Below are 26,348 nucleotides of genomic sequence, written 5' to 3' on the forward strand. Positions count from 1 at the left end.
GTTGAAAGTGTAAAATACGGCACTAAAAGAGTTCTAACATTTATATTGTAGTTAAATTCAGCATGGGATTCTCTGAATAAAGCTTGGAAAGACCGGGTGGACAAACTTGAGGAGGCAATGCAAGCTGCTGTTCAGTACCAGGACGGACTGCAGGTAAGAGGATTATAGAGTGTCCTCCCATCTCTGCTGGAAGGAGGAATCATACTAATTGGTATCTACACATTGACACCACCCAAGACCTCAAGAGTGCGTGTAATCGCAGGCAAATCGTCCCACAGTTACTGCGGGGACTTCAGTTCATGTTTTGTCTTTTAGAAGATATTTCTGACCTTTCAAATACGTATAGATTTATATACACATCTACCCACACTTTTATGCACACATTCGGTGAAATTTACTTTGAAAAGACACATTTTAATGTTTTTTTTTTTTTCCTTAAGTGAAAGTAAATGTTTCCAAACAGTGTTTTTCATAAATGGCTCAGCACCAGACAGTGAAATGGGACCGAGTCTGAGTTCTGTTCTGTAGCTTGAGTGGAATGAGATGAAAGGAGTAAACACTATCTAAAAATATCACCAAGTTTCACTAAAGTTAGAAGTAAAGAAATTAGATTTGGAGCCAGTGTTCTCCATGTGCTAAAATAGATGTCTGTTTTATTAAGTCATAATCTGGTGTGTAAAAAGTATTTTCTTCTTTTCCGTTATATATAATTTCCTTTTAATAGAATGGTTTTCCACATCTCCTAAGGGTTCTCATTCAGTTCGCTTGTCAGTGGAGGCCAACTCAGAGATGTTTCTCTCTCTGCCTTCCTCAACTTTGTTCCATTTCCTAACAGGCTGGCAGGAGTTTAATCCTTGGTCCCTCTCACCATATGGAAAAGGCCTTTCTAAGTATTTCCCTGACGCTAAGTGAATATTACTTCCAAAGCTCAGATGAGAACGTCTTTTCCTTTTTCATTACGCCGCTCCGTTTCTATATTTATAAAAATAAATATCACAAGCCAGGATTCATGCCAGCCGAAAAGTTTTTGAACTTTGGAAATATCTGAAAACATTTCACTACAAATAACATCTTATTATAATTCCCCCTACCTTTTTTTTTTTTTTTTAAACCAAGTGACGATTTATCAGTTAGGTTTCAATGGCCAGTAACTAAACTGAGCTCAGCCCTCTGTGAGGCCAGATCATTGGTAAGTCGTTGAGTTGCGCTCTCTTGAATGACTAGGGGTGGCAATGCCACCACATGCGGACATCTGGGAGGCCACAGGCAGGACACCATGGCTTGTGCATTTTCATTGTCACTACCAGAAAAGCAAGGCCCGTCATAAATCCTGCTGGCCAACATGTTGGTGGCATCACCTTTGGTAATGAAGGGCAGCTTGATTTATTAAATAGTTGTGGCCGGCTGTAGCTAGATGTCAAAAGCTCCGCATTCCCCCCGAGCTTCCAAGGTTTGATTATAAAGTCAAATACATTTTATTTCCCAGGTTGCTGCTTAAGTTCTTAGTCAGGGCTGATTAATGATAACTTCAAACTACAAGATTTTTCCTGCTACTATATGGTCTGGCAACTTCATTAAAGGGCAAAATAATTTTGTTATGTATTCAGTACCTAAAAGAATGTGAGTTGAGCCTTTTTAGACTGTTTATGTTACCTAGAAAGAATAAGAAAAATAGGAAATTCTGAAGTCTGTGTTAGAATTCAAAATAATGGTATTAATACTAATCATTTATAGGTACAGGATTTTAATGCTAATTTAAATAATAATACATAAGGGCAGGCGTCCTCAAACTATGGCCTGCGGGCCACATGTGGCCCACCTAGGACATTTATCAGGCCTGCTGGGTGTTTTTGCCTCTGTTGCCTGTCCTGCTTAGCAGCCGACTGGTCCCGGGCCCACAGGGCGCATGTGTGGAATGTGTGCCGCACTCTCCAACGGCCCTCCAATGGTCTGAGGGACAGTGAACTGGCCCCCAGTTTAAAAAGTTTGAGGACCCCTGTGTAAGAGTTTGGTTGAGCCACATATTTTACTCCAGCACTAAATAATAACTTATTGATTATTTGAATAAAAAAGAGATTTGAATCTTTTTCTTTCCATATAATTTATACAGGCTACCTTTTAGGCAGACAAAACAAAATAGAGAGTTTTATTTTGTGTGACTGAATTTCTAAAAATTTTTTTCAGATGAACTTTTTTGAAAGTTATTAGAATCTATTCAAGAAAGAATTTCTTTTGAAAATTTGGATGTAGAATTGGTTATCTCTGTTTCATATTTGGGACAACTGTTTTGGTATATTGCTGCTTTTACTTATTTAGGTGAACCATCTTAATTTTTTATAAAATAGATTCATTCTTTGATAGCTTTTTAGATTTGTGATTGCACTTTTCTGTAGCACTTGAGATATTGTAGCAATTTCATATGTACTGTTGCAACAACACAAGGACTAATGTGTCTTTCAGGCAATATTCGACTGGGTAGATATTGCAGGCGGTAAATTAGCTTCAATGTCTCCCATCGGAACAGATCTTGAAACTGTAAAGCAGCAGATTGAAGAACTAAAGGTACGTGTGTGGGCTAATTTATCAAAGACTCCCTTGCATGTTTAAGTTCTTAATTCACAGAATTCTTTACATAAATTTATTTTACCTAATTGAACTGTTAAAGTTTGATTTTATAAAACTTGTTTTTTATATATATATATATATAATATATATATATAGAGAGAGAGAGAGTACCTGTATATAGTAAGCAGTATGTAAGTGCTCATTAAATAAAGGAGTGAAATCCTAGTTGTTTTCTTTTTATTATTTTAATACCTGTTTGTTATAGAAAAATCAGAAAATACAAATAAAAATGAAAAAAATGTTTTCACTAAAATATTATATACCAAGAGGCAAACGTTCTTAAGATTTGATTTATAGGCTTTCTGATATCTTCATGTTAGGGACAATCTTCATGTTAGGGACAGGAAGGGGTATGAGATGTGTGTGTGTGTGTAGAGACTGAAAGAGAGAGAGATATTGAGATCATAAGGATTTTTATAATTTGCTTTATTATTCAATTATTCAGTAGTATATTATTGTCATACACTACAGCAACATTTTTATTTTCTTTAGTGTGTTCTTTTTTTTTGAGACAAAATCTCACTCTATTGCTTGGGCTAGAGTTTAGTTGCTCACTGCAACCTCAAACTTTTCTGCTCTCACAATCCTCCCACCTCAGCCTCCTGAGTAGCTGGGGACTACAGACATGAACCATCATTCCTGGCTAATTTTTATATTATTTTGGAGAGATGGCATCTCACTGTGTTACTCAGGCTGGTCTGAACTCCTGGGCTCAAGCGATCCTCCCACTCTGGCCTCCCAAAGTGCTAGGATTACAGGCATGAGCTACCACACCCAGCCTCTTCAGTGTGTTCTGAGTAATTCATTTAGTGTAACGGGCTAAATACACATCCATGGTGTAATAGTAAATAAACATTATAGTAACAAAATAGTAATAGTAAATAAACAAAATATTAAATAAACATTCTCAGAATGTTTATTTTGTAAATGTTTGTTGTTTTCCATCACTTTCCCTATAATTTTTGCTTTTGTGGTTCTTGATCTGTAGCTGTGAAAATGGCTAGACTGTTTCCCTCTTTGAATTCCTTTAATCATTTAATCATTTATCAAAGTAGAATCAACTATTTCCTTCCTAACTTTGTCTCCATACACAGAGACGACACACCATTTGAAATGAACTCTACTAGCTTTTTATGTGAAATTATTATCTGGCTTTAAAATTGTAATGTTTTCATCTCTAAGTATGACATAGAATATTTCATTTAGAAACAATATTTTTTTGTTTAGAATTTTACTGTTACTGTCACTAGATTGAGGGTTTTTTTTCTAACTTGATCATGTAGCAAACATATGATATGTTTCATGAACAATTACAGTTGTGGAGGAGAATGTATTTTGGATACTTGCATATATCTCAGCGGTTTTTCTATAGTGGCTTGGTTAGGAGTATTCACTCTTAAATCAGTCTGAGTTTAGGACCCAGTTCATCCACTTACTAGACAAATGACCTTAGAAAAGGTATCTGATTTCACTCCTATGTCCTAAACTTAAATGGAAGATAAAATTATTTTCCTTTTAAGTTGGTTGAAAGTAACTTGAACAAACCAAGTGCTCACTATATCTTAGTTATTATTTTTATATTTTTTTAAAAATTAAAGTACTGTTTAGCTATTAATTATTTTGTATTACATGTTAAAATGAATATTTTATGAATATATTTTATGAAGGGGCATTTTATTACAAGCAACTGTGTTTGCTAACCCGTTGGTTGGCAAAACCAAGATTATTAAATACATATCGGTGCCTTAGAAAACACCAAGAGCGAGAATAACATTATTCTGTATCAGGAACGTGTGAGGCATAGGAAAAACTAAACACTACTGAACATAGCATAGCTACAGAAAACATTAAATTATCAGAGAATGAAAGATGTGTATATGTTTTAGAGCGGGAAATATTAATTTGAGTTTCTTAACACTTTTCTGGGTTTCATATATGTCAATATAGATTATATTTTTATAATTAGGCATTGGAATAAGTTCAGTCTTGAAATTTAATCTTACTATTGTAGAGAACCAAACTGAAATGTCAAACTTATAAACAGAAACATCTTTCCATCAAAAAATATTGAATAAAGAGAAAAAATTTCCCTTATTTTGGGGGGTCTATAATTCTTTCATTGGTAAGCCCGTGTTAGATTTTAATTTTTCTACACCTTCCCCCAATAAGAACTTTGAATTAGAATAAATACCTAACCTATGGAATTTTTTATTGATTTTTACAATACTTTCCTTGCATATCTCTTTTTTGTAAATAGCAATTTAAGTCAGAGGCCTATCAACAACAGATAGAAATGGAAAGACTGAACCATCAAGCAGAGCTTTTGCTGAAGAAAGTAACAGAAGAGAGTGACAAACACACTGTTCAAGACCCACTGATGGAACTGAAATTGATATGGGACAGTCTGGATGAGAGAATTATCAACAGACAGGTAAATACCAAGACTTTTGTTAAGAAGCTATAAATTGTCATTTTCAGATATTAATGTTAAATAATTATTAAAAATAAAATTCAAACTCTTCCTGCTTCTCATGTGCCATTTTTTTTTTAACTGCAAAGAGCGTCAAACTTAAGATGTAGAAGAGTATGATGATTAGGCTTCATCGGATATGTTTATGGACTCATGCAGCATGAAACAATTGGTTTTCTGCCTTTGCTTTGCAAGTATCTGTCATTAGTAATGATAAATTTATAAATGAATTTTCTTCCTCTCCACTTTTTCTGTAGCATAAGCTGGAGGGTGCACTATTAGCATTGGGCCAGTTCCAACACGCCCTGGATGAGCTCCTGACGTGGCTGACCCACACCGAGGGCTTGCTAAGTGAGCAGAAACCTGTTGGAGGAGATCCTAAAGCCATTGAAATCGAACTTGCTAAGCATCATGTATGTATCTGTTACTGCATAGTATGTTTCTCCTCTGTGTGTTTCTAGTGTCATCAGATTTTTTTTTTTTTGGTATGTCTCTTTATGTGTCTTTCAAGTTTATGATTTTAACACAAGTTTATGTTTAACATTTATAACTAAAGGTTAAACTACTTAAAACATACCTCTTAAAAGATTATGGTCAAAATATTTCCTTGTTCAGGGCAATTATTGTCAAACACAACCATGATGGGAAATTTGTGGCTAAATTTTATTAGGGCTGCATGGCAAACACTAGGGGTTTAAATCCCTAATTATACCTATTTTTAAAAGTTGTTGGGGATAGCCTGAAAAAATCTTAGACTCAAGATGTTGCTGTCCTGCTGCAGGTTTTGTGTGTTTTTCCTCTGGTCGTCCATGTCTCTATGTCTCTCTCACTTGCAGCTTGTTTGGTATGCTAATGTATTTCTGTCTGTCCGTACATCTCTTACTATGTTGGGGTTTGTTCTTTTGTCTCTGTGTTGCTTTTATCTTTGATTGGCTTTTTGTGTCTTGCTTCCTTTCCTTCTGAGTTAGTTTTTATAAATATTTGTTATGTTTAGAATTAAAGTTTTTATATGTCCTACAGTTGATTTAAAGCTTATTAGTTAAAAAATTTTGTCTTAGGACATATATGCAAAACAATTTTGTGTTGTTTTCACCTTTGTGACAATTCTTAATAGATCATTCCCTATCCCTTAAGTCACTAGACATAATGAATAAAAGGTTATGCACGGTAGAGTTTATCCTGACATTCAACAGTCATTTCATAGACTTTAACGTTCACATTAATAGTTTTTTTCTTCAGAGTCCTAAATTCTATCCTTAAATAAATTTCCTGGATTATTAAATAGAAATTGTTTGATTATTTTACATGTTTGTTAACATTTTTACAATAAAAGGTAGGGTTTTTTTTCCACTTTAAGATCATGAGTTATAGTTTTTGACTATCCATGCTTTAGTTCTCTTCTTTTTACTTTTCCCCATAGCAATTGCTCTCTAATTTAAAATTTTCTTTCTCTTTTATCTGGTTCTGTCTGCACTGATAGACATTGCCCAGCCATATTTGACTAAACAATTAAGGTTTATTTTGCATAATTAGTGTTTACATAGAAGCCTGCTTCATATTTAATGTCTACATTATACCTTTGCTTAGAGCAATGATGATTGGTGAGACTGTGCATAAAAACAAAATATGTTTATTCTCGTAGTGTGAGTTTATAGCTGTATTTACATTTTTTATAAACCTAGCAATTGTCTTAAAAGTAGCATACATCAGTGATAGGAACTGTGCATAATATGGTAGAGGTGGAAGAATGAGGCAGCTGCTCCAGTTATTTTGGCAGGGGCTTGGTAGGATCCTTTCAGTTTTGTTTATCTATCTTTCAGAAGTTAGAAATGGCTCATTTTCTCTTTTCTTTCTTTACATTTCTCAAAATCAAAAGTTAGAGGACTTAGAATTCCCAGCAGAGTTACTAGAAGGGAGGGAAGGTTTCCATCCCTCTCTTGCTTTCTTCTCCTGGCCCTAGGCTCTGCCTTTTAGAACCCAGGCCATTCAGAAAAATACATTTTATAGAATTATCTTTTACATCCTGACCACGAGAGCATCTAACGCTTTCATTTTGAGAGTGATTCCTACTGTTAACATATCAAAGTACATGCTTTCTATAAGGCTGACTTCTTACTCGGTTGGTTTTATAGCCTTTGAAAAACAGTCCCTGAACAGATGCTTCAGAAAATGGTGAATGCAATCAGAGGAACAGTGATCTTAGATGGTTACTGCTCTTCACTGAAAATCCTCTCTGGTCTGGATTTGCCTCCAGATGTGTGCTGTTGTACATAGGCTGAGAGACGGCGTGCTTTTTCATTACTTTTGCCAACCCTGAGTGTAGGGTAGGATTGTGATCAACTCTTATTAACACTAGAGGGAGGTTTCTAAAAACCTAAACATAGTCATTTTGAAAAGAAACTATCACTAAGGCTACACTTGTTCTTTATAATGTAATTCTTTTCAAATAAGAAATTGATTTTTTGTTTTAGCCTTGGGATTGCTTTCTGTACTTATCAGTCTTGTCCCATTTTAGTGCATTTAAGCATCATTGGTCTATGCTTTTATTTCCACTGTATAATTATTTAGTGGGATCTGTAATAAGCATTTCCTATGTGTATTTTCTAGTAAAAGAACAGCTGAAATTTGGAATGCTGGGCTTGAGTATCCCGATACATAGTGAAATCTCTTTCCCTTTAGTGTTAGAGCCTTCCTGGATTCCTTTCAGCGGAGCAGTTAATTCTAGGACCTTTTCCAACAAAAGAAGATAAAGGAATATTTTACGGTTATTTTTTCCCTTTCACAGTGCTAATTGTAAAATATGGTACTATATATCTGAGATTTGATCATTTTATATTTGAAATTGAATATATAGAAGTAAAAACATCTTTTCAATTAATTACTTGAGACATGAGAATTAAGTTCAATTAATTATAATTATAATGTAATTATAATAATTATAATTGTATAAATTATAATTATATAGCTTAAAACACAAAATTTTGTAACCTTTTAATTATAATCTCTAGAGACTTAGTGTCATCAATTATAAGATCTTTCTAGTGGGAATAACTAGCAAAGTGTTCTTACACAATCATTTAAGGGTATGTTGGTAGACTGAATGTATATCCAGGAAAGCTGCAAAGTTGAGGGAAAGGAGTTTATCATTTAAAAACCTAATGTGAAAATTCTATGCAAATGATGTTTTTGTTTCAGAATGTTTCCTAACCAGAAAATAAAGCAGTTGCATTAAAAGTGATAACATGTTACAAACTAGCAAACACGATGCTATCTTAATGTTTTCAGGTGCTCCAAAATGATGTGTTAGCGCATCAGTCCACAGTGGAAGCCGTTAATAAAGCAGGAAATGATCTAATTGCATCAAGTGCAGGTGAAGAAGCGAGCAACCTTCAGAACAAGCTTGAGGTTTTAAATCAACGCTGGCAAAATGTTTTGGAAAAAACAGAACAGAGGAAGCAGCAGCTGGATGGTGCCTTGCGCCAGGTGAGTAAGAGAATAAATTCTGGAACTTTCTATGGCGTTCAGGACCAAAATAGCATAGAATTCTTTTCATGTTGAATTTTCATACCTTTAGGAGAGGAGTAAAAATAAGTGGGATAAAGAGCAGAGCAGGAGAGAATGCAGCTTTCTAGTTCTTAGCATAATACTCTTATCTACTAGAGCTCTCCTGATGAGGAAAGGCCAGGCCAATCCAGTGGTACCTGGCTGTTCTTAAGAATGCACAGAGAGGCTTAGCAGGCTGGGATTGTTTGAACCTTATTTTCTGCTTGACGCTGACAGTGTTTGTGGCCCCAACTTAAAACTTCTTATTACTCTAGGCCAAAGGGTTCCATGGAGAAATCGAGGATTTACAGCAGTGGCTGACTGACACGGAGCGACATCTGTTGGCATCCAAGCCTCTGGGAGGTTTACCGGAAACGGCCAAGGAGCAGCTTAATGCCCATATGGTAAGGATGGTATTTCCTACAGCTCGAGCCTCTCCGATTAACAAAACTCTGACCATTTTGTGTGGGCCTTGGTGATACATAAGTCATGGGAGAAGGCTTTAAAGGCTGCACAGTTTTATGGCAGAAATCACTATGTATACGTGCTATAAATACCACCATTTATTGGGTAGAATTTTAAAGTCAGGACCTATTACTTATTCCAAAGATCAGTGTGTCAGTCTATGAAGAAAGGTTTTAGAATCCTAGACATTGTTTAGAAGCAAATCTTCCCCCACAAAATGATAAGTTTGTATGGGTAATTGTGTAAATTATAAACTAGTGTGCCTTGAAGTGTAAAAAAAAAAATCTCTAAAATAATCAGAATTGACTTAAAGTTATTGTTATAAGCATGATACTCTCCCCTGGTTTCAAGGAAGGCTGGAAAATATGTTCTTGTTCTGCTAAAAGAAAGCTACTGGTTTGTTTTAATGGTGCTAGAGCTTTATCTTTACCTTCACATCTACACCAGATATGGAGGAGAGGAGGAAGCTTCTGTTTGTCTAATCTGGAGCATTGTGCCTATGGGCTGTTCCCACCCAGATTCTGTGGCTCTCAGCTCGGAAGGAGGAGGAAAAATAATGAAACTTGAAACCCTGGCTGGCTTTCTTTCATAGAAATATAGACTGACAAATTAAATTGAGACTGCCTTTGATTTATTGACATTTTCTATTTACATTCCATTACAATTTAGCTCTAAAAGTTCTGAAAGAAAACAGTGTTTCAGATTTTGAAAACTATTCCTCTGATTTTTACCCTTGTGAATTTGCATCAGAAATTTATTTTCAATATTTAAATACTGATAATTAGTGTCTTTGAAAATAGAAGTAGAAGTACTTAGAGAGTTGGTGAAAGAAAAGGGCCATTGTGCATCAAAGTCTACACTCCTTAGTAGATATCTTACATTGTTGTAAGACCTTAATAAACTGCACTTGCGTGGAAATAGTTTTGAATTTTGCTGTTGGTAAAGGAAGTAATCATCCTGTAGATGTTGTGAAGAAATAAAATAGACTGACAGTAGGTAACATCTTACTCTTTTCACAATTGCCATGAACAGTTAAAATAAGTCCTATTAATCCAGTATAGAATTTTCTGTAAATCTTTAAGATATATTCATTGTTTTAGCAAATTTTTGTGTGTATGGTTTTTGTCGTTACTGGTTTTTGGTCCCACAAGAGACCTATTTGTTTCACTGAAAAAGTAATTGACTAAATAATAACTTGAGAATGCTTGTCTTCCTTTTCCATAAAACTCAAGTGACTTCCTTATCTTTCTGGAAGTACTTGCATAGCTTTTACTATTAATTATACGTTTAGTGTACTGTCGAACAAATAGATGCTTGGAATTATTCTCTGATAACTTAAATATTTTTTTAAATGTTAATTTAGAAGAATATAAGAACTGAAAAGCAAAGAGCTTATCTTTAGGATGCTTTAATTTTAGAAAAATATTAAATATCAGCTTACTTGGTTTGGGTATAATATTTGAAATGAATTTCTTATAACCCTATATAATTTAATAGGCCATAGAAACAATTCTGTGATTGAAAGAATTCTAAAGAGTTATTGATATTTATAATACTGTTTTAGTTAGTGGTCTTTTGATTTAGTTGTGCTAGAAATGAAGAGAAGTGCAAAACCTATAGTATAAGTTTTCGAAGTTTTTAGCTAATATATAAAAGTTTTATTTTAGAATTTAAAGCTTTTAGTAGGTGATATTATAAATATGTTTAGAAAGGGGCTATTTTTTTAAAAAGAATTAAGAAATTATCAAAATTTTGAGGTGATGAAAATATTCTGTAGTTAGTAGTAATGATTGTAAAACCTTGTGAATAACCTATAAAACACCAAATTATATAATTATAAATAGTTTTAAATTTCATGCTATATGAATTAGACCTCAATTTTTAAAAATTATAAAGTTGAAAATGTGAGATATAGAATCTATAATTTTTCAGTGGGAACTATGATTTGACCCACATAATTGAATAAATGGGATAAAACTGATCTTAATTTTTAAAAAATGAAATGTAACTATAGTTTCATTGATCTTAAATGTCAAATATGTTTGAGCAGTGTTATATTTCCTGTAGAAGGTATCTACTGCATTCCAGTTGGAAGCTTTTAACAAATGTTATAAATGAGAATGATTTTCATAGTACCACAAGTTTGGCTCTTGTAATTCTAGTATCTGAATAATCAACTGAAATGTCTTACTGTACTGGTTCTTTACTTTCTATCCATTGCATGTTTTCTGACTATATACTTAAATTTTACCAGTAAAATACTATAGTCATTTAATCATAATACAAGAGCCCCTCCTTTTACAGAGAAAGCAGTTGAGGCTCAGAGAGTTTACCTGTCCAAGGTCACAGAGCTGTAGTTACTGTACAGTGAAAGTTTTCTTGACAGCATTTAAACTATTACTTCAAACTTTAGCATGCCAGAATAGATTGATAATGATAGCACCAGTTCTGAGATTTCTCAGCAGACAGGGTATGCCTATAAGTTTAGGTGTTGTTTTAGTACAGTGAAAAATCTAAACGTGTCGGGGTTGCTCTGTATGCAAAAGAAAGATGAATATAAGATGGGGGCTTGGGATTGATGGCTTGGAAAAATAGAACTCTTAGATTTTATTCTCTTAAAAGTGATATAACTTGGGGGTGTCTCAATTTAGGAAATCTGTGCAGCCTTTGATGCTAAAGAAGAAACATATACAAGTCTGATGCAGAAAGGCCAGCAGATGCTTGCAAGATGCCCCAAATCTGCAGAGACAAATATTGATCAAGACATAAATAACTTGAAAGAAAAATGGGAATCGGTGGAAACCAAGCTCAATGAAAGGAAAGTATGTGCTTTGATTAATGCACTAGAACCAGTATTTTAATTGTTTTATTTCATGAATTTTGCTTTATTTTGGGGAGAGAACTGTCAGGAGCACAACTTTTAATAATTTGTTTTTAAAATATTTTGTATGCATTTGGAGGTTTCCTGGGGTCAGTTGAAAATAATATTCTATTTTAACACCAGAGACTAGAGTTAAAGGGATATATTCAATATAAATAAAGATATAGCATAGGTCAAGTGTTGCTCAGGGTTATTTTTAAATGTTACAAATCACTCAAATTCTGGGTTGTTAAATCTATTCTAACCACACTTATGAAACAAGGGGGCTGTTTGTAGGGGGAAGGGAGAGCAAGAGACTGAGATGATTTTTTATATATATATATATATATATATATATATATATAAAATATATACTCATAAAAAATGAGGCAGTGATTAAAATTTATTTTAAATTATGAATATATTGTCACTTTTTAAAAGACTACAAGAAAGGCAATCTAAGAAATCTCAATATTAGTGTTTAATGCTGTAAGAAAAACAATAGGCTAGGAATACTAGATTATATATGCCATCATTGACAGTGCATGAAGTGTATTTCATAGTATTTTGACCCTCAAAATTAACTGTATGAATGCCAATTTTCCTTCCTGCAGATGCTGTTTAGTAATTGTGTTCTTTGGTTAATTGCCAAAAAACATGATTTAGTGTATGTTACATTTTTTTTTAGTTGCAAGGAGATGCTTCTTACTAGGCTTAAAGGGGTTTGTTTTGCAAGTATTTTAGTGTAGGCCCATTACACTTATAAGATCTTTAGGTAATACAGGTATACATAAATAAAATGAAGTGTAGGAAAGGAGCCTGCCAGAGGATGATTAAACTGAAACAAAATAACAAAACCCTTAAACATCAAATACTAAATAATCTGTCTTCGCAGACTAAACTGGAAGAGGCCCTCAACTTGGCAATGGAGTTCCACAATTCTCTGCAAGACTTCATCAACTGGCTTACCCAGGCTGAACAGACTCTAAATGTAGCTTCTCGGCCAAGTCTTATCTTGGACACAGTCTTGTTTCAAATTGATGAACACAAGGTATGTAGTGACTCAAATGGATAGCATTCTCCTTTCAAACACAAGCCTGTTTTAATGTCAAAAGCATGCATTTGGACTGTGTGAAAACTATCTTTTGTCCTTTAAAATAGTTTTAGCTTTTTGGCACCAGAAGTATTAAGTATTGTTAAGGTTGATACATTTTTCACTTGTTTCTACTCACGTCCTTTTTTTTTTTTTTTTTGGGAAAGGTCTTTGCCAATGAAGTAAATTCTCACCGTGAGCAGATAATAGAGCTGGACAAAACTGGAACTCACCTGAAATATTTCAGTCAGAAACAGGATGTTGTCCTAATTAAGAATCTACTTATCAGTGTACAAAGTCGGTGGGAAAAAGTGGTACAACGGTTAGTAGAAAGAGGAAGATCTCTGGATGATGCAAGGAAGAGAGCCAAGCAGGTAATGATCCTATATAAAAATTCTTTGGACTTGTCAATAACTCATATCTAGCTGTTGAAATAAATGTTATAATTGTGAAGTACTTGTACTACAGGTTGTGTTAGGTGTAACAATTATGGCGTAGAGCCAATGTGTTTATTTCCTAAAAGGGCTGTGGCCTAAGTAGATGCTGACATCACTTTTTGACCTGGCAGCAACTTCAGACCCTGGGGGCTAATTTTTGAAAAGACTAATTATAGCTTGACTTCATAGACAGGCCATTATCATTAAGGCCCCCCAAAAATAGCTCAAAGTTTTTGTTATTGAGTTTGTTTATTTTTCCTTTGTCCTTTCAACCTCCACTCTCATACTGAGTGAGGCATCATTCTTTATTGACTTGCTGCTTTTTGTTTAGTTCCTAATCCAAACTTTCTTCATGAACTATCAGAACTGAGAACCAGACATGGAGCCTTCTAGACAGCTTTCTGAAAGGCCATATTTTGTGTCTGAGTTGGTTGGCACTGCCCACCTCTCGTGTTGACAAACCTTTATTTCCTCTCTGTATTTTGATACAACTCCATCTCACTTTGAAATTAATCATTTGAATCTTTGGTGGGGGCCGCTTTTTAAATTAAATCTAGTGAATTTCAGGAATCTCACAAGGAACTTCCTTATTCCCTTTACCTGGTAATAACATTCTGTTCTAGACTAAACACAGAAGAGAGGTAAAATTATGTATCTGTGTGTTTCTCTGTACTCCATGGAAGAGAGAGATGGACCTACCTTGCTTGGTGTATATCTTCTTTTTAAATATCTTTGATTTTTCACTAGAAACTTAGTGCCATATTGCAGCAGGATTTTATAATTACTCTTTTTGCCCCATTCAGCTGCATTTTTCTAGCCTTGGTGTTGTACCCCACTGTTTGGTGGAGCTAGGCACAGTTGAGTGATGCAAAAAGCTGTCATGAGAGTTAAGTGTTTCGATGTTTAAATCTATCAGTATAAATTTTTTTTTTTTTTTGAGACAGAGTCTCACTTTGTTGCCCGGGCTAGAGTGAGTGCCGTGGCGTCAGCCTAGCTCACAGCAACCTCAAACTCCTGGGCTCGAGTGATCCTTCTGCCTCAGCCTCCCGGGTAGCTGGGACTACAGGCATGCGCCACCATGCCCGGCTAATTTTTTATATATATATATCAGTTGGCCAATTAATTTCTTTCTATTTATAGTAGAGACGGGGTCTCGCTCAGGCTGGTTTTGAACTCCTGACCTTGAGCAATCCGCCCGCTTCGGCCTCCCAAGAGCTAGGATTACAGGCGTGAGCCACAGCGCCCGGCCTATCAGTATAAATTTTTAAATGCCTTATAAATGACAAATTGTGTCATTATAGGATTACATGCCATATATCTTTTATTGAGTGGGAGGTTTGAAATGTGCAATGTTATGAGTGAGTCTATGGGACAGAATTAGTCTCTAATGTTTCTTTAACCCAGTGTTTATTCTGAGCCTGACATTTTTCTCTCCACATTATGTGGCACAGTGCCATCTGTAGTATAGGCATTTCTTGAGTTGTGAACATCTAATTTATAAAGGTTTCTTGGATACCAGTAGCCAGTTGCTTACTCTCTTCCTCCTTTCTCCATTTAATCCATTTTATTTTCTCATTTTGTTTAATTAACTTTATAAATATTTTCTGCTGTTTTCAGTGCAAATTTATATCACTTCCCCTATTTATATAGCTTAAAAATAGTTTTGAAAGTAGTACCAGCCTTAGAACCTGTGCATTTATGTCATTGAACTTACCATCTAGCCATTACAGCCTATATATATATTATTTGAAGTCAAGCTACCTAACCCTTTGCCTAGCTGTTTCTTTATTTTTTCTTATTCTAATATCTCAGTTTGGGGCTCAGATATTGATCGTAGTTCTCTGACTTTGGCAGTTCATGCGCTTATTCTGGCCTTTATTTTTTTTATGTTTAAATTGATTAGCGTATGACAGGGATGAGCAGGGTGAGCAGGTTTATAATGAGATGATCTCTAGTGAGCTCTTGAAGCTTTGTGATTCTATGTCCTTCATTTGCTCTTATTGTTAGAAGCCTTTTTGTTTCATTATTAATGTGCTTTGGTACACAACAGGTTTTATTTTGATTACTTAAGTTTTTGTTATGTATCTGTTCACTTAAGTTTATTGTGAGAAATAATTTATAAGCGGTTTCACAATTGTATCTAAAAATGGTACCCGCTGGTTCTTTCTGATAAACAGAAAAGAAACTGTGACTGAAATCAACTATACATAATACCAGAATATTTACAAGGCACTAGATGCCAAAGAGAATTATATTTTGTTAGAACTCAGGTATTGTAGGTGCTCATACATATAAAACCAATGTGAAGCATAAGCATTAATGTGAGGATTTTGACAGCAGCAATAAAGATGTTGAAATATCTTTGTATTATACAGGAATGAAATGGCCCCCTGTTGTTCTTGCTGCTTTTAATAACCAATTTACAAGCTTTATACTTCCACCTCTTCCTTTGCATTCCTCTTTGTTAATATAGGAATTAAACACTTTAGAAGTAAACCCAGATTTGTCAAGAGCCAGCAGTGGATCAAAAATAAAAAATAGAAAAGATAAAACATGTTCTGAGAGTTTATGTTAACTATTGAGCAAAAAGGAAGGAAGGAAAGAAAGAAAGTTCTCCCTGGAGCTACTTTACTGTTTCTAGGCTCATTTCTATTTTTTGCTAGAGATGATGTGTTAAATGAGTTATAACAAACTGACCATGGGGCACAACTATAAAATACTGAGCATTATCAAGACATTTTATAATTTGCTGATGAAAGCTTTACTTTTTTCTTCTTCAGCAGAAATTTTGAATTAGCAATTAGTATTAATCTATGTTATAAAAATATACTAGATTTCAAATATTATATGCTTGAAAATTTTTTGTACAAAGATGTGAATTTCCTTTACAGTTCCATGAAGCTTGGAGTAAACTTATGGAGTGGCTAGAAGAGTCAGAAAAGTCTTTGGATTCTGAACTGGAAATTGCCAATGATCCAGACAAAATAAAAACACAACTTGCACAACATAAGGTGAGACTATAATTTTTAAAAATATTATCTCATTATGTATTTTAAGCTCACTTTAACATTCTTACTTGATTATGTGGAATAAAAAAGACTGTCCAATGTGAACCTTTATTAAATTTAAAGGGCAGTTGCCCTTCATATTGGTCAGGTTGCAATAATGTCTTTACTCACCAGTGACCATTTCACGCATGATTCTAGTGTTAATTGTTAAAAGGAAAACATACAAAATTAAAACTGGAAGTCCTCTACAATCTAAAACATGTAAAGAATTTGTAGTAGTTTGAACATTGCCATTTCAATTTTTCATGACAACTGTCTTATACTTTCACTGACCAAATGCCATCTTGAAGGTAATTCTATAGTAAAAACTAATATAGATTTTGCATACAGATTCTTTTAAACAGTGGAGTGGTAAAAATTGGTTGCCCATACCTAAATTGGTATTTTATTTGTGTGTGTATAAAATTCCACCCCAACTTCAAAGACATATAGTCAGTGACTTCTTTGTATAGACTGGAAAAACATGTTGAAACATTGCTTTTTTATATTTTCTACCTTTTACATGGCATTAAAAGAGCATTCCCTCCCTCTTCCCCAACTCCTTTGAATTTGGGTCTTTCTAAAATTCTTCTGTGAAGTGACAACCAGCCATCAGGGCGAGGATGTGGGTCAAAAGAGAGTGCTTCCTGCAAATAGTTTTATAATTTTAGGCATCTGCATATAAAGTGGTGCTTGAAACATGATAATTTTTAAAGGCTGGAAAAATTGGGTCAATGTAAAATTTATCATTGTCAGGAAATCCTAGCGGTCATCTTCACGCAGGTTGCTTGGTTCCTTCAGTGGGTCTGACCTCAGGAGGTCATGATGGGAGGATGATGGGAGGAAACATATTTTGAGCATCTGTTCTTTGGCCAGATGAGGGCCAGTCAGTGGCTCGTTCTGCTGGCACCCTATGTCTGTGAGCTGCCACATCCAATGTTGGAAGCACAGTGACAATGAGCAGCACCTCGTGTCCTTTCCCTCTGGTGGAAAAATGAGAGCCTTCTCAAAATAGAATGCCTTATTTGAACTTGAACGCAGATGTTGTATCATGTAGTCTTACAAAGATACATTTCATATTAGAGAATCCCAGAAATAACAATACGTGAACAATATCTACCCTGTTAGAGTCTACGCTATTTTTCCTGCGACCTGTTGCGAAAGTCTCCATTTCTCTGAGATACATATTCAAGGTAGTTCATTAAGCCAATTTTCTATTCATCATTTGAGTGCCACTGTCTTTAAAAAGCATTAATCTGTCCTGTATTCAGATATCACATTTATTGTGTATCTGCTGTGTGAAGAAAATCTGTGTCAATGCCATGACTCTTAATAGCTAATATTCTATTTAGAATGACATGAAAAAAATATTTAAAGATAACAATCTGTAGAAATAATATGATATTGTAATTGTATGTATTACTTAAAAAATTCCATCAAACTTCTTAAACAGGGAAAAAAAAAAAAAAAAAAAAAAAAAATTCCAGATGCAAATGGCTCCTATTACAAGGCAAGATAAATAATTTCTTCATATTAAAACATTCAAAGTGTGTAGCTTTTAGAGACAATAAAAGCCTATAGTCCCAGCTACTCAGGAGGGTGAGGTGGGAGGATCCCTTGAGCCCAGGAGTTGGAATCCAGCCTAGGCAACATAGCAAGACCTCATCTCTCTAAAACAAATAAAACTTACTAGGTAATTGTAACATTGAGATTATTTTAGAAAATTATACACTTGCATAGCATTTTAGTATCTGGGATGATTCTGATGTGCTATCAGGTTTCAGAATCAGGTTTGTGTTAGCGTTTCCAGGGTATTTTATGAGACTGTAAGCTGCCCATTAAGTTGACCTTTCTTTCTTTTCATCTCGGAGGTTGTTTATTCAATAGCAATTGTCTCATTTCTTCTGTTATTTCTGTTAAATATTTATAAACACCTACTAGGAGTTAAGATGATAATGAGAGGCCTACAAAGGCAATGTTCTTTGCTCTATAAAAGCTTATAATTAAGTTGCATAGAAAGAGTTTGCAGATGCTGCTGTACTTATGGTGGGTTTGTGTCATGATAAGCTCGTCATAAATTGAAAATATCATAAGTCAAAAATGCATTTAATACACCTAATCTAATGAACATCATAGTTTAGCCTCACCTACCTTAAATGTGCTCAGAACATTCACATTAGCCAACACTAGGGCAAAATCATCTAACGCAAACCCTATTTTTGTAATAAAGTATTGAATATCTCATGTAGTTTATTGACTACTATACTGAAGTACTGTTTTTATTGAATAAATGTCTATGCTTTCATACCACCTTAAAGTCAAAATATCTTAAGTCAAACCCTTATAAGTCGGGGACCATCTATAATTAATCTCCATTTATTAACAATGCCTCTTTTAACGTGTTTCACTATTTTATTAGTCCCAAGTAAAAAAGCACATTATTTTCTGTTGTTGTTGTTAAATGCGTAGGAGTTTCAGAAATCACTCGGAGCCAAGCATTCTGTCTACGACACCACCAACAGAACTGGACGTTCTCTGAAGGAGAAAACCTCCCTGGCTGATGACAACCTGAAACTAGATGACATGCTGAGTGAGCTCAGAGACAAATGGGATACCATATGTGGAAAATCTGTGGAAAGGTAAAAAAAAATATTCTTTACAGCATGTTGGTCACTTTGTAGACCTCTTCGTAATATATAGTAGTGGTGTTTTGCAAGGACGTTTTAGGAACCTGAAACACATCCTTTTGACCGGGGAGCTTCTGCTTATCCTAAATAACCCGATTCACACAGCACTTGCATTGAGAAGGCTTAGCTGTTCATTATTTTTTATCTTTAACTATTCATTACTATCAAAAGTGGTATCAATTCTCCTAAGCCTCTGCCCTCTCACACCTGACTACACCAACTGTTTCTGACTGGTCTTCCCAGGTCCACTTTCATCCCTCCTTTAACTTAATTTCTATATGATCGCGAGGATGGTTTTTAAAAATGTAAATTGGATCTTGTCACTACCATTCTTCATACCCTTTAGGGACTTACTACTGGGCATGAAATAAAATAAAGGCTTCTTTATGTGTTGTGCAAGATACTACTAATCTGGCTCCAACATTCCCTTCCAACCTCCATCTACCCCTTTCTGAGCACCCTTTTTCACATTGCTCAACTGTGAAAACCCAAGACTTATTTCACAAATTTTGAGTATTTAAGTAAGTACAATGGTAGTATAAGAGTTCAAATGTCTTGTAAATTGCTTTCAAATTTTCATTAATCCTTCGTCTTAATTATTTTTGTCAGCATCAAAATTAAGTAGAATATTATGTTCAGTTCTAGATCTTGACTTCTCTAGTACGAATAAAAACATACTTTTTACAATATTATATAAATGATTTCATTGATGGCATTTTTGAAAAGATAAAAAATTACAGTCTCAGCAAACAGTTCAGTGAATGACAAGGGTTTGAGATGGGGGAAGATGTGACTATAAAGAGAGAGCATGGGCCGGGCATAGTGGCTCATGTCTATAATCCTAGCACTCTGGGAGGCCGAGGCGGGCAGATTGCTCGAGGTCAGGAGTTCGAAACCAGCTTGAGCAAGAGCAAGACCCCGTCTCTACTATAAATAGAAAGAAATTAATTGGCCAACTAATATGTATTGAAAAAATTAGCCGGGCATGGTGGCGCATGCCTGTAGTCCCAGCTACTCAGGATGCTGAGGCAGAAGGATTGCTTGAGCCCAGGAGTTTGAGGTTGCTGTGAGCTAGGCTGACACCACAGCACTCACTCTAGCCTGGGCAACAAAGGGAGACTCTATCTCAAAAAAAAAAAAGAGAGAGAGAGAGCATGAAGTTGATTTCTGCAATGGTGGAGCTATTCTGTATCTTGATTGTGGGGATGATTACATGAATCTATACAAGTGTTAAAATTCATAGAACTGTACACCAGAGAAAGTCAACTGATAATTTAAAATAAATTTGAAAAAAAATATTTTAAAAATTAAAAAGGTCTATTTTTATGAAGGAACTTATTAGGTGTCAGTGATTTCCAAAGGTGGTGATAAGGGAATTTTCCTGGAACAGATGCCATGTATTTAAGGAATAAAAAAGAAAATTTGAGAAAAAGTTTTGATATTTACTAAAGAAAGCAAAGAAACAGCAATAAGTATCAATGTGGTGGTGGTCTTGATTACCACACAACTTCATTAATGAATTTCAGATGTTCGGGTATATAAGGATGGCTTTTTTGTTGCTCAGATCAATTTTTCCACCTTTTGTTCCCCAGACAAAACAAGTTAGAGGAAGCCCTATTATTTTCTGGACAATTTACTGACGCCCTGCAGGCCCTCATTGATTGGCTGTATAGAGTTGAACCCCAGCTGGCGGAAGACCAGCCTGTCCATGGAGACATTGATTTAGTGATGAATCTGATCGATAATCACAAGGTATTGTTATCTGGGACATTTTATTTTATCCTCTTGTGTGATTATTCTGAGTATGAAAGGAAATATAAACCACTTTTAAAATCAAGAGACTGTATATTATACTATGTAATAGTCTTTATTGTTGAACTGTGTGTTCATTTGAGCAGCATCAGGATGCCAACTTTAAAACTGATGGAGGAAAATCACTTTAGTATCAGTGACATATTTTTGTTTTTAACACATTGCCACACTAGAAAAAAAATTTTCCTTGGGGCTACGGTGGTTTATTATAAAAATAGTATACACACTTCAAAAACAAAATAATCCTTTCTAATTTACGAAAACTTGTGTTATTTTTTATTTTTGTGTGTGTGTGTTAAATGCGATTAAATTGTCAATATTAATTGTAACAATAAGAACATCAAGAAGGAAGATTGTCACCAACCAACTGTAGTTACATATGCTTCATGAGTCCCTGGGCCCAAAACTAGTATGAGGTAAATACAACTCACATGGCAGTTAATGTGTTAAGTACCAGTTCTAAAACATTTTTAGAACTTGGAAAGCGATTTCATCCTATGGTACTTTAAAACATGTGTCATGATTTTTTTACTGTCTTTGGTTTTTCATTTAAACAATTATGTAATAAGATTTAAAATCATTCATTCAGTGACCTGACACTAAGTCATTGCATGAGTGGGTAGATTTGTGACATGATCCATGGAGAGGTCATGACCAGTTGCTTTTCAAAAAAACAAAACAAAAGAACAAAATAAAACTGTTTTAACCTTGCCCTTCATAGCTGTTTATGAGTCAGCAGCATGTGCTACGAGAGATTTGATTATTATTTACATCAGAAAAATTTATTTCCTTGCAGTCTCCTGATATGTATGTTAAACAGTCATGCAAATCAAAGGTAATAATATTCAAGGTGTCCCACTAAGTGTGAGGTTCTAAATTATGATCTAATGATATAAAACAACTTAACCTTGGAAACAAGTACAGAACCAATGTAGAATGGTTGTATCAGAGTTGACTTTATTTATAAATATCTTACAGCACTCTGCTTTTGAATTCATGCTGTATTTCCTCTCTACTTTATAATTTTTGAGTTCAGAGAATTTATTTCATTTAAAAATATTCTCCTTATACCGATTATGCTGTTTGATCTTACCTGTTCTTTTGAAAATAGTTGGTCCTTTTGCATATTTATTTTCCCTTTTCTGTTTCTATTCTGTCATACCCATTAAGAGTGTGTTAAACTTAAATATTAACAGGAGATAAAAGAATAAATAAAGAACATTGATCAGACCTACAAAAATTAAAAACTTTAAAAATTACATCGCTTTGTGTATATTGAAACAAATGTTTTGTGCATGATTAATACAAACTTTGCTGTTTCCTTGGCATTCATTCAATGAGTAATGAATAGTGTAATGTTACTTTTCACATAAATACCATTTTTGTAAGCTCACTGTCTAAATATTTACTGCCTGAGACACTTGCCAGATTTTTTATATATTGAAGGTCATCAAGAGTGAATTACTCATTTAGCATTAGTAATACAATTGGAAGACTCAAGTTCAAGTATAAAAAGTATAATGGAGAGTCTCCTTAGATCTATTGGACTAGTCCAATCATAAATGGAATATTAACATACTGTACTTTCTACACATGTGTTTTTGTGTATGTACATATGTATTAGTGTATATGTGTGTGTTTGAGTCTGTCTATCTGCAGGTACATCTTATTTAACACTGTTAGAGTAAAATCAGTCAAAGAATTTATCCCTTTTGTGGTGGGCTCACATTTGTGAATGATATGAGTATCAGAATAGAAGCATATAGATATGGCCAAATGATAGTATATTAGTTTGTCATGATTTTTTAAAAATAAGTTAATTTCATTGTAGACAGAATGTTGGTTATTTGAAATATCTAGTTGCATATATGGACTCTTGGATCAAAAATGAAGAACCCTGGGCTCACTTCTTAGATTAAGTCTGTGGCCAAAAGTAGCCAGTTTAACTCCTGGCATATCAAAATTTCATCAAAATTAGACAGGGGGGAGGGAGAGGAAACTGTAAAAAGCTTTTCCTCTGAGATGACTGATAAGAATTTAAGCCTCTACATTTGACATTATAAGTTAGTACCTAGTATAGTGACATGTTGAAGGAAAAAAGAACAAAAAACAAAACAAAAAAAAGTACCTAGAATGTTGTGAAAGACCAAGGCATATCATAGAATGAAAGCACCATATGCCAAGTCCCTGTGGGATTCCCTGTACATAATGCCATAACCCCCATGGCGGACACCAGGATTGCCTTGTCCTCTGGTAATCTCTTAGCTTTGTCTCTTACAATAGCGTGGTAGCCAGCATGCACTTGGCACTCCCATTCGTGATTTGAGAAGGCTTAGGATGCCATAGGAAAAAAAGAACTTGATGCATGTTTTTAAAATGGAGTTGAAGGAAAGAAGGCTGGCTGCCATTATTTAAATCCAATGTGTCATTGATAAAAGAAGGTAATCAAGCTGGGCACAGTGTCTCACACCTGTAATCCTAGCACTTTGAGAGGCTGAGGTGGGAGGATCACTTGAGCCCAGGAGTTCAGACCAGCCTGAGCAAGAGCGAGACCCTATCTCTACCAAAAATAGGAAAATTAGCCAAGTGTGGTGGGGCATGTAGTCCCAGCTACTACCGTGTTTCCCTAAAAGTAAGACCTACCCATAAAATAAGCCCTTGCAGGAGTTCTAAGCATTTGCTTAATATAAGCCCTACTCCGAAAATAAGACCTAGTGATGGGCGTGGCTACGCAGCGCATCTGCACAGCCCATGCATTTTGCCGCGGAGCGGTAAAGAAGATGAGCAGCCCTTCTCATCTGCCCCATCATGACAGCGACTATCCCAGAGGTGACCAGAAAGGTGTGGGCAGCCCCACCAACAAGGTCGGCTCCCCCTGTCAGGTCCTGGCCATCCTGTGTGTGCTGCAAGCTGAGGCTTTGAGGGGAAAACAACACATCCCCTGTAAATAAGCCCTAGGGTGTCTTCTTGAGGAAAAGTAAATATAAGACCCTGCCTTATTTTCGGGGAAACACGGTAGGGAGGCTGAGGCAGGAGGATGGCTTGAGCCTAGGAGTTTGAGGTTGCTGTGAGCTATGATGATGCCACTGCACTCTAGCCCAGGTGACAGCACAAGACCCTATTTCAATAAATAAATAAATAAACAAAGTAATTGTATCTGGTTCCCTCTTGAGGATGTTACACGACTAAACAGATGTACACAAGACTGCGTCCTTAACAGTGCTCAGATAGGAGCAGTGTGTCATTTCTTATCTTCTGAAGATTCTGCCCAAAATACAGTCATGAAACTCTTAAGTCTGTGATGTCTGCATATGATGTCATATACACATACCTGTTTCAAGCAGTATGTTTTGCTGTTTTAGTTTTGTAACTAAAAACTAATTGTTTTAAAAAATGTGATCTTCTTAGGCCTTCCAGAAAGAGCTGGGGAAGAGGACCAGCAGCGTGCAGGCGCTGAAGCGCTCGGCCCGGGAGCTCATAGAAGGCAGTCGGGACGACTCCTCCTGGGTCAAGGTCCAGATGCAGGAACTGAGCACACGCTGGGAGACCGTGTGTGCACTTTCTATATCCAAGCAGACACGGCTAGAGGCAGCCCTGCGTCAGGTAACAGCCACGTAAATGAAGGCTGGGTGTGATGGGGAAAGCATGGAAATCTCAGCAAGGGCTACTCTAGTAAAGAACTATGAGGCTCCTCGGTTCTCAACCAGGATGGTCATGGAAAAGGAAATTCTACTAGCATAACTGCCTTCATCCTCCCCCCCTGCCTTCCCTCAAGAATTTAAATTACTCACAGAGGGAGATTTTCTAATCTTCACATAAAAGGGCTGGGTGAGTAAATTTTCAGCTTGAAAGTAGGATGGGCTGCCATTCATCTAAAATCAAGCTGTTAAAATGGGGAATGATTCTTCCTGTAGGCCTTTTTTGATGTATGAGATGTTTTCTTACATGTGTCAAATGCTTATATCTTTATTTTTTTAATGAGAGTAATAATGCATCGACTTAATTTAAATTTAAGGCATTTTTATTCATTGAGGGGAAGAACCTACTGTGCAGTTCTGCAAATGTTGCTAACGGGCATATTTGGGAATCTTGTTTGGGGTGTGTGTGTGTGTGTGTGTGTGTGTGTGTGTGTGTGTGTGTGTGTGTGTGTGTGAACTGACAGGCAGAGGAATTTCACTCGGTGGTACACGCGCTCCTGGAGTGGCTGGCCGAGGCGGAGCAAACCCTGCGTTTCCATGGCGTTCTCCCTGACGACGAGGATGCTCTCCGGACTCTCATTGATCAGCACAAAGTGAGTAATATATAAATGCCAAGGAAAACAAAATGAGAAAGTCAAACAAAGTAGGGAAAATAGGCTCATGATTACAAATATCAACTGCATAAATATTTCCCTTCTGGGAAGTAATTAAACGTCTAGTACATTTGCTAATTTAGCTCTCTCCTTCTTGTTTGCATATATGTGTCCCCATGCACCTGCCCACACACTTGTGTAGCTATCTTTTTATGCATTCTTTTTAGAGAAAGTGGTTATTCTAAAATTAGTCGCTCTTTTTCCTATCTCTAGGAAGCATGTAGATTTTTCTAGGGGGTTATTTGACTTCTGACCAAAACTGGTCAATTTCGTTGCACTTTGATGTGGATTTCAAAAAAAAAAAATGAAACTTTCTTAATGAACACTTGGCATTTATAAAATTATACCAGTAGAATGGTAAATTAATAATTTTTGACCTTTGTAAGCAAGACAAGCAATTTAATAACTCATATTTAAATTTTATTTTTAAGCCTCTGCTGCTTCTGTTTTTAATCAGAAACTTTTAAAATTCTTTTTAGAAGTAACCTGTAATATAAATTATAAATTTAAAAAATGAATTCCATCAGTAGATATATTGTTGAATAATTAACCAAGTAAAAATCTGGCCATTGAGTTTTCAAGTCAAGATCTTTCCTGTGGCAATGCATGGAACTCGGCAAAACCCTGAAGAGAGTGATCCAGATAGCTCTTAACAGATGTTTTCTAACCTTTGACTCAAAAAGTCAGGAATTTGAAATGGTAACACTCAATGTGGTGTTGATGTCAGCATTTTCTATTAACTTAAAGGATCTTTTTAACACCACTAAATAACCCTACCTTTCAAGGTCAAGTTGGAAAATATATCATTCATTCCAGTGCAGTATGGATTACATCATCTGTAGACTTTTTACTTTAATTAATACCCTCTCTCAGAGGTGGAGGGCCTAACCCATAGCAATGAAATATTGCCTTGTCATTAAAACAGTGTTATAAGCTTATGGAGCATTATCCAGAGGAA

The 26,348-nt window shown here is 35.4% G+C and overlaps 1 protein-coding gene across 26 annotated transcripts in view; it reads left to right on the plus strand.

The window, feature by feature from the left end:
- Positions 1 to 26,348, plus strand: part of DST (dystonin) — a 462,173-nt gene that overhangs the window by 412,431 nt on the left and 23,394 nt on the right. For all 26 annotated transcript variants that reach the window (XM_020287134.2, XM_076003259.1, XM_076003267.1 and 23 more), the window contains 14 exons: positions 52 to 153; positions 2,461 to 2,562; positions 4,883 to 5,056; positions 5,353 to 5,508; positions 8,381 to 8,578; positions 8,914 to 9,042; positions 11,755 to 11,925; positions 12,859 to 13,014; positions 13,224 to 13,430; positions 16,385 to 16,504; positions 19,010 to 19,179; positions 20,820 to 20,979; positions 24,448 to 24,642; positions 25,202 to 25,330. In XM_020287134.2, coding sequence (XP_020142723.2) covers positions 52 to 153; positions 2,461 to 2,562; positions 4,883 to 5,056; positions 5,353 to 5,508; positions 8,381 to 8,578; positions 8,914 to 9,042; positions 11,755 to 11,925; positions 12,859 to 13,014; positions 13,224 to 13,430; positions 16,385 to 16,504; positions 19,010 to 19,179; positions 20,820 to 20,979; positions 24,448 to 24,642; positions 25,202 to 25,330 — 2,169 coding nt within the window. The remainder of the gene's footprint in view (positions 1 to 51; positions 154 to 2,460; positions 2,563 to 4,882; positions 5,057 to 5,352; positions 5,509 to 8,380; positions 8,579 to 8,913; positions 9,043 to 11,754; positions 11,926 to 12,858; positions 13,015 to 13,223; positions 13,431 to 16,384; positions 16,505 to 19,009; positions 19,180 to 20,819; positions 20,980 to 24,447; positions 24,643 to 25,201; positions 25,331 to 26,348) is intronic.

The sequence above is a fragment of the Microcebus murinus genome, chromosome 5 (genome assembly GCF_040939455.1).
Source record: "Microcebus murinus isolate Inina chromosome 5, M.murinus_Inina_mat1.0, whole genome shotgun sequence".
Classification (NCBI taxonomy): domain Eukaryota; kingdom Metazoa; phylum Chordata; class Mammalia; order Primates; family Cheirogaleidae; genus Microcebus; species Microcebus murinus.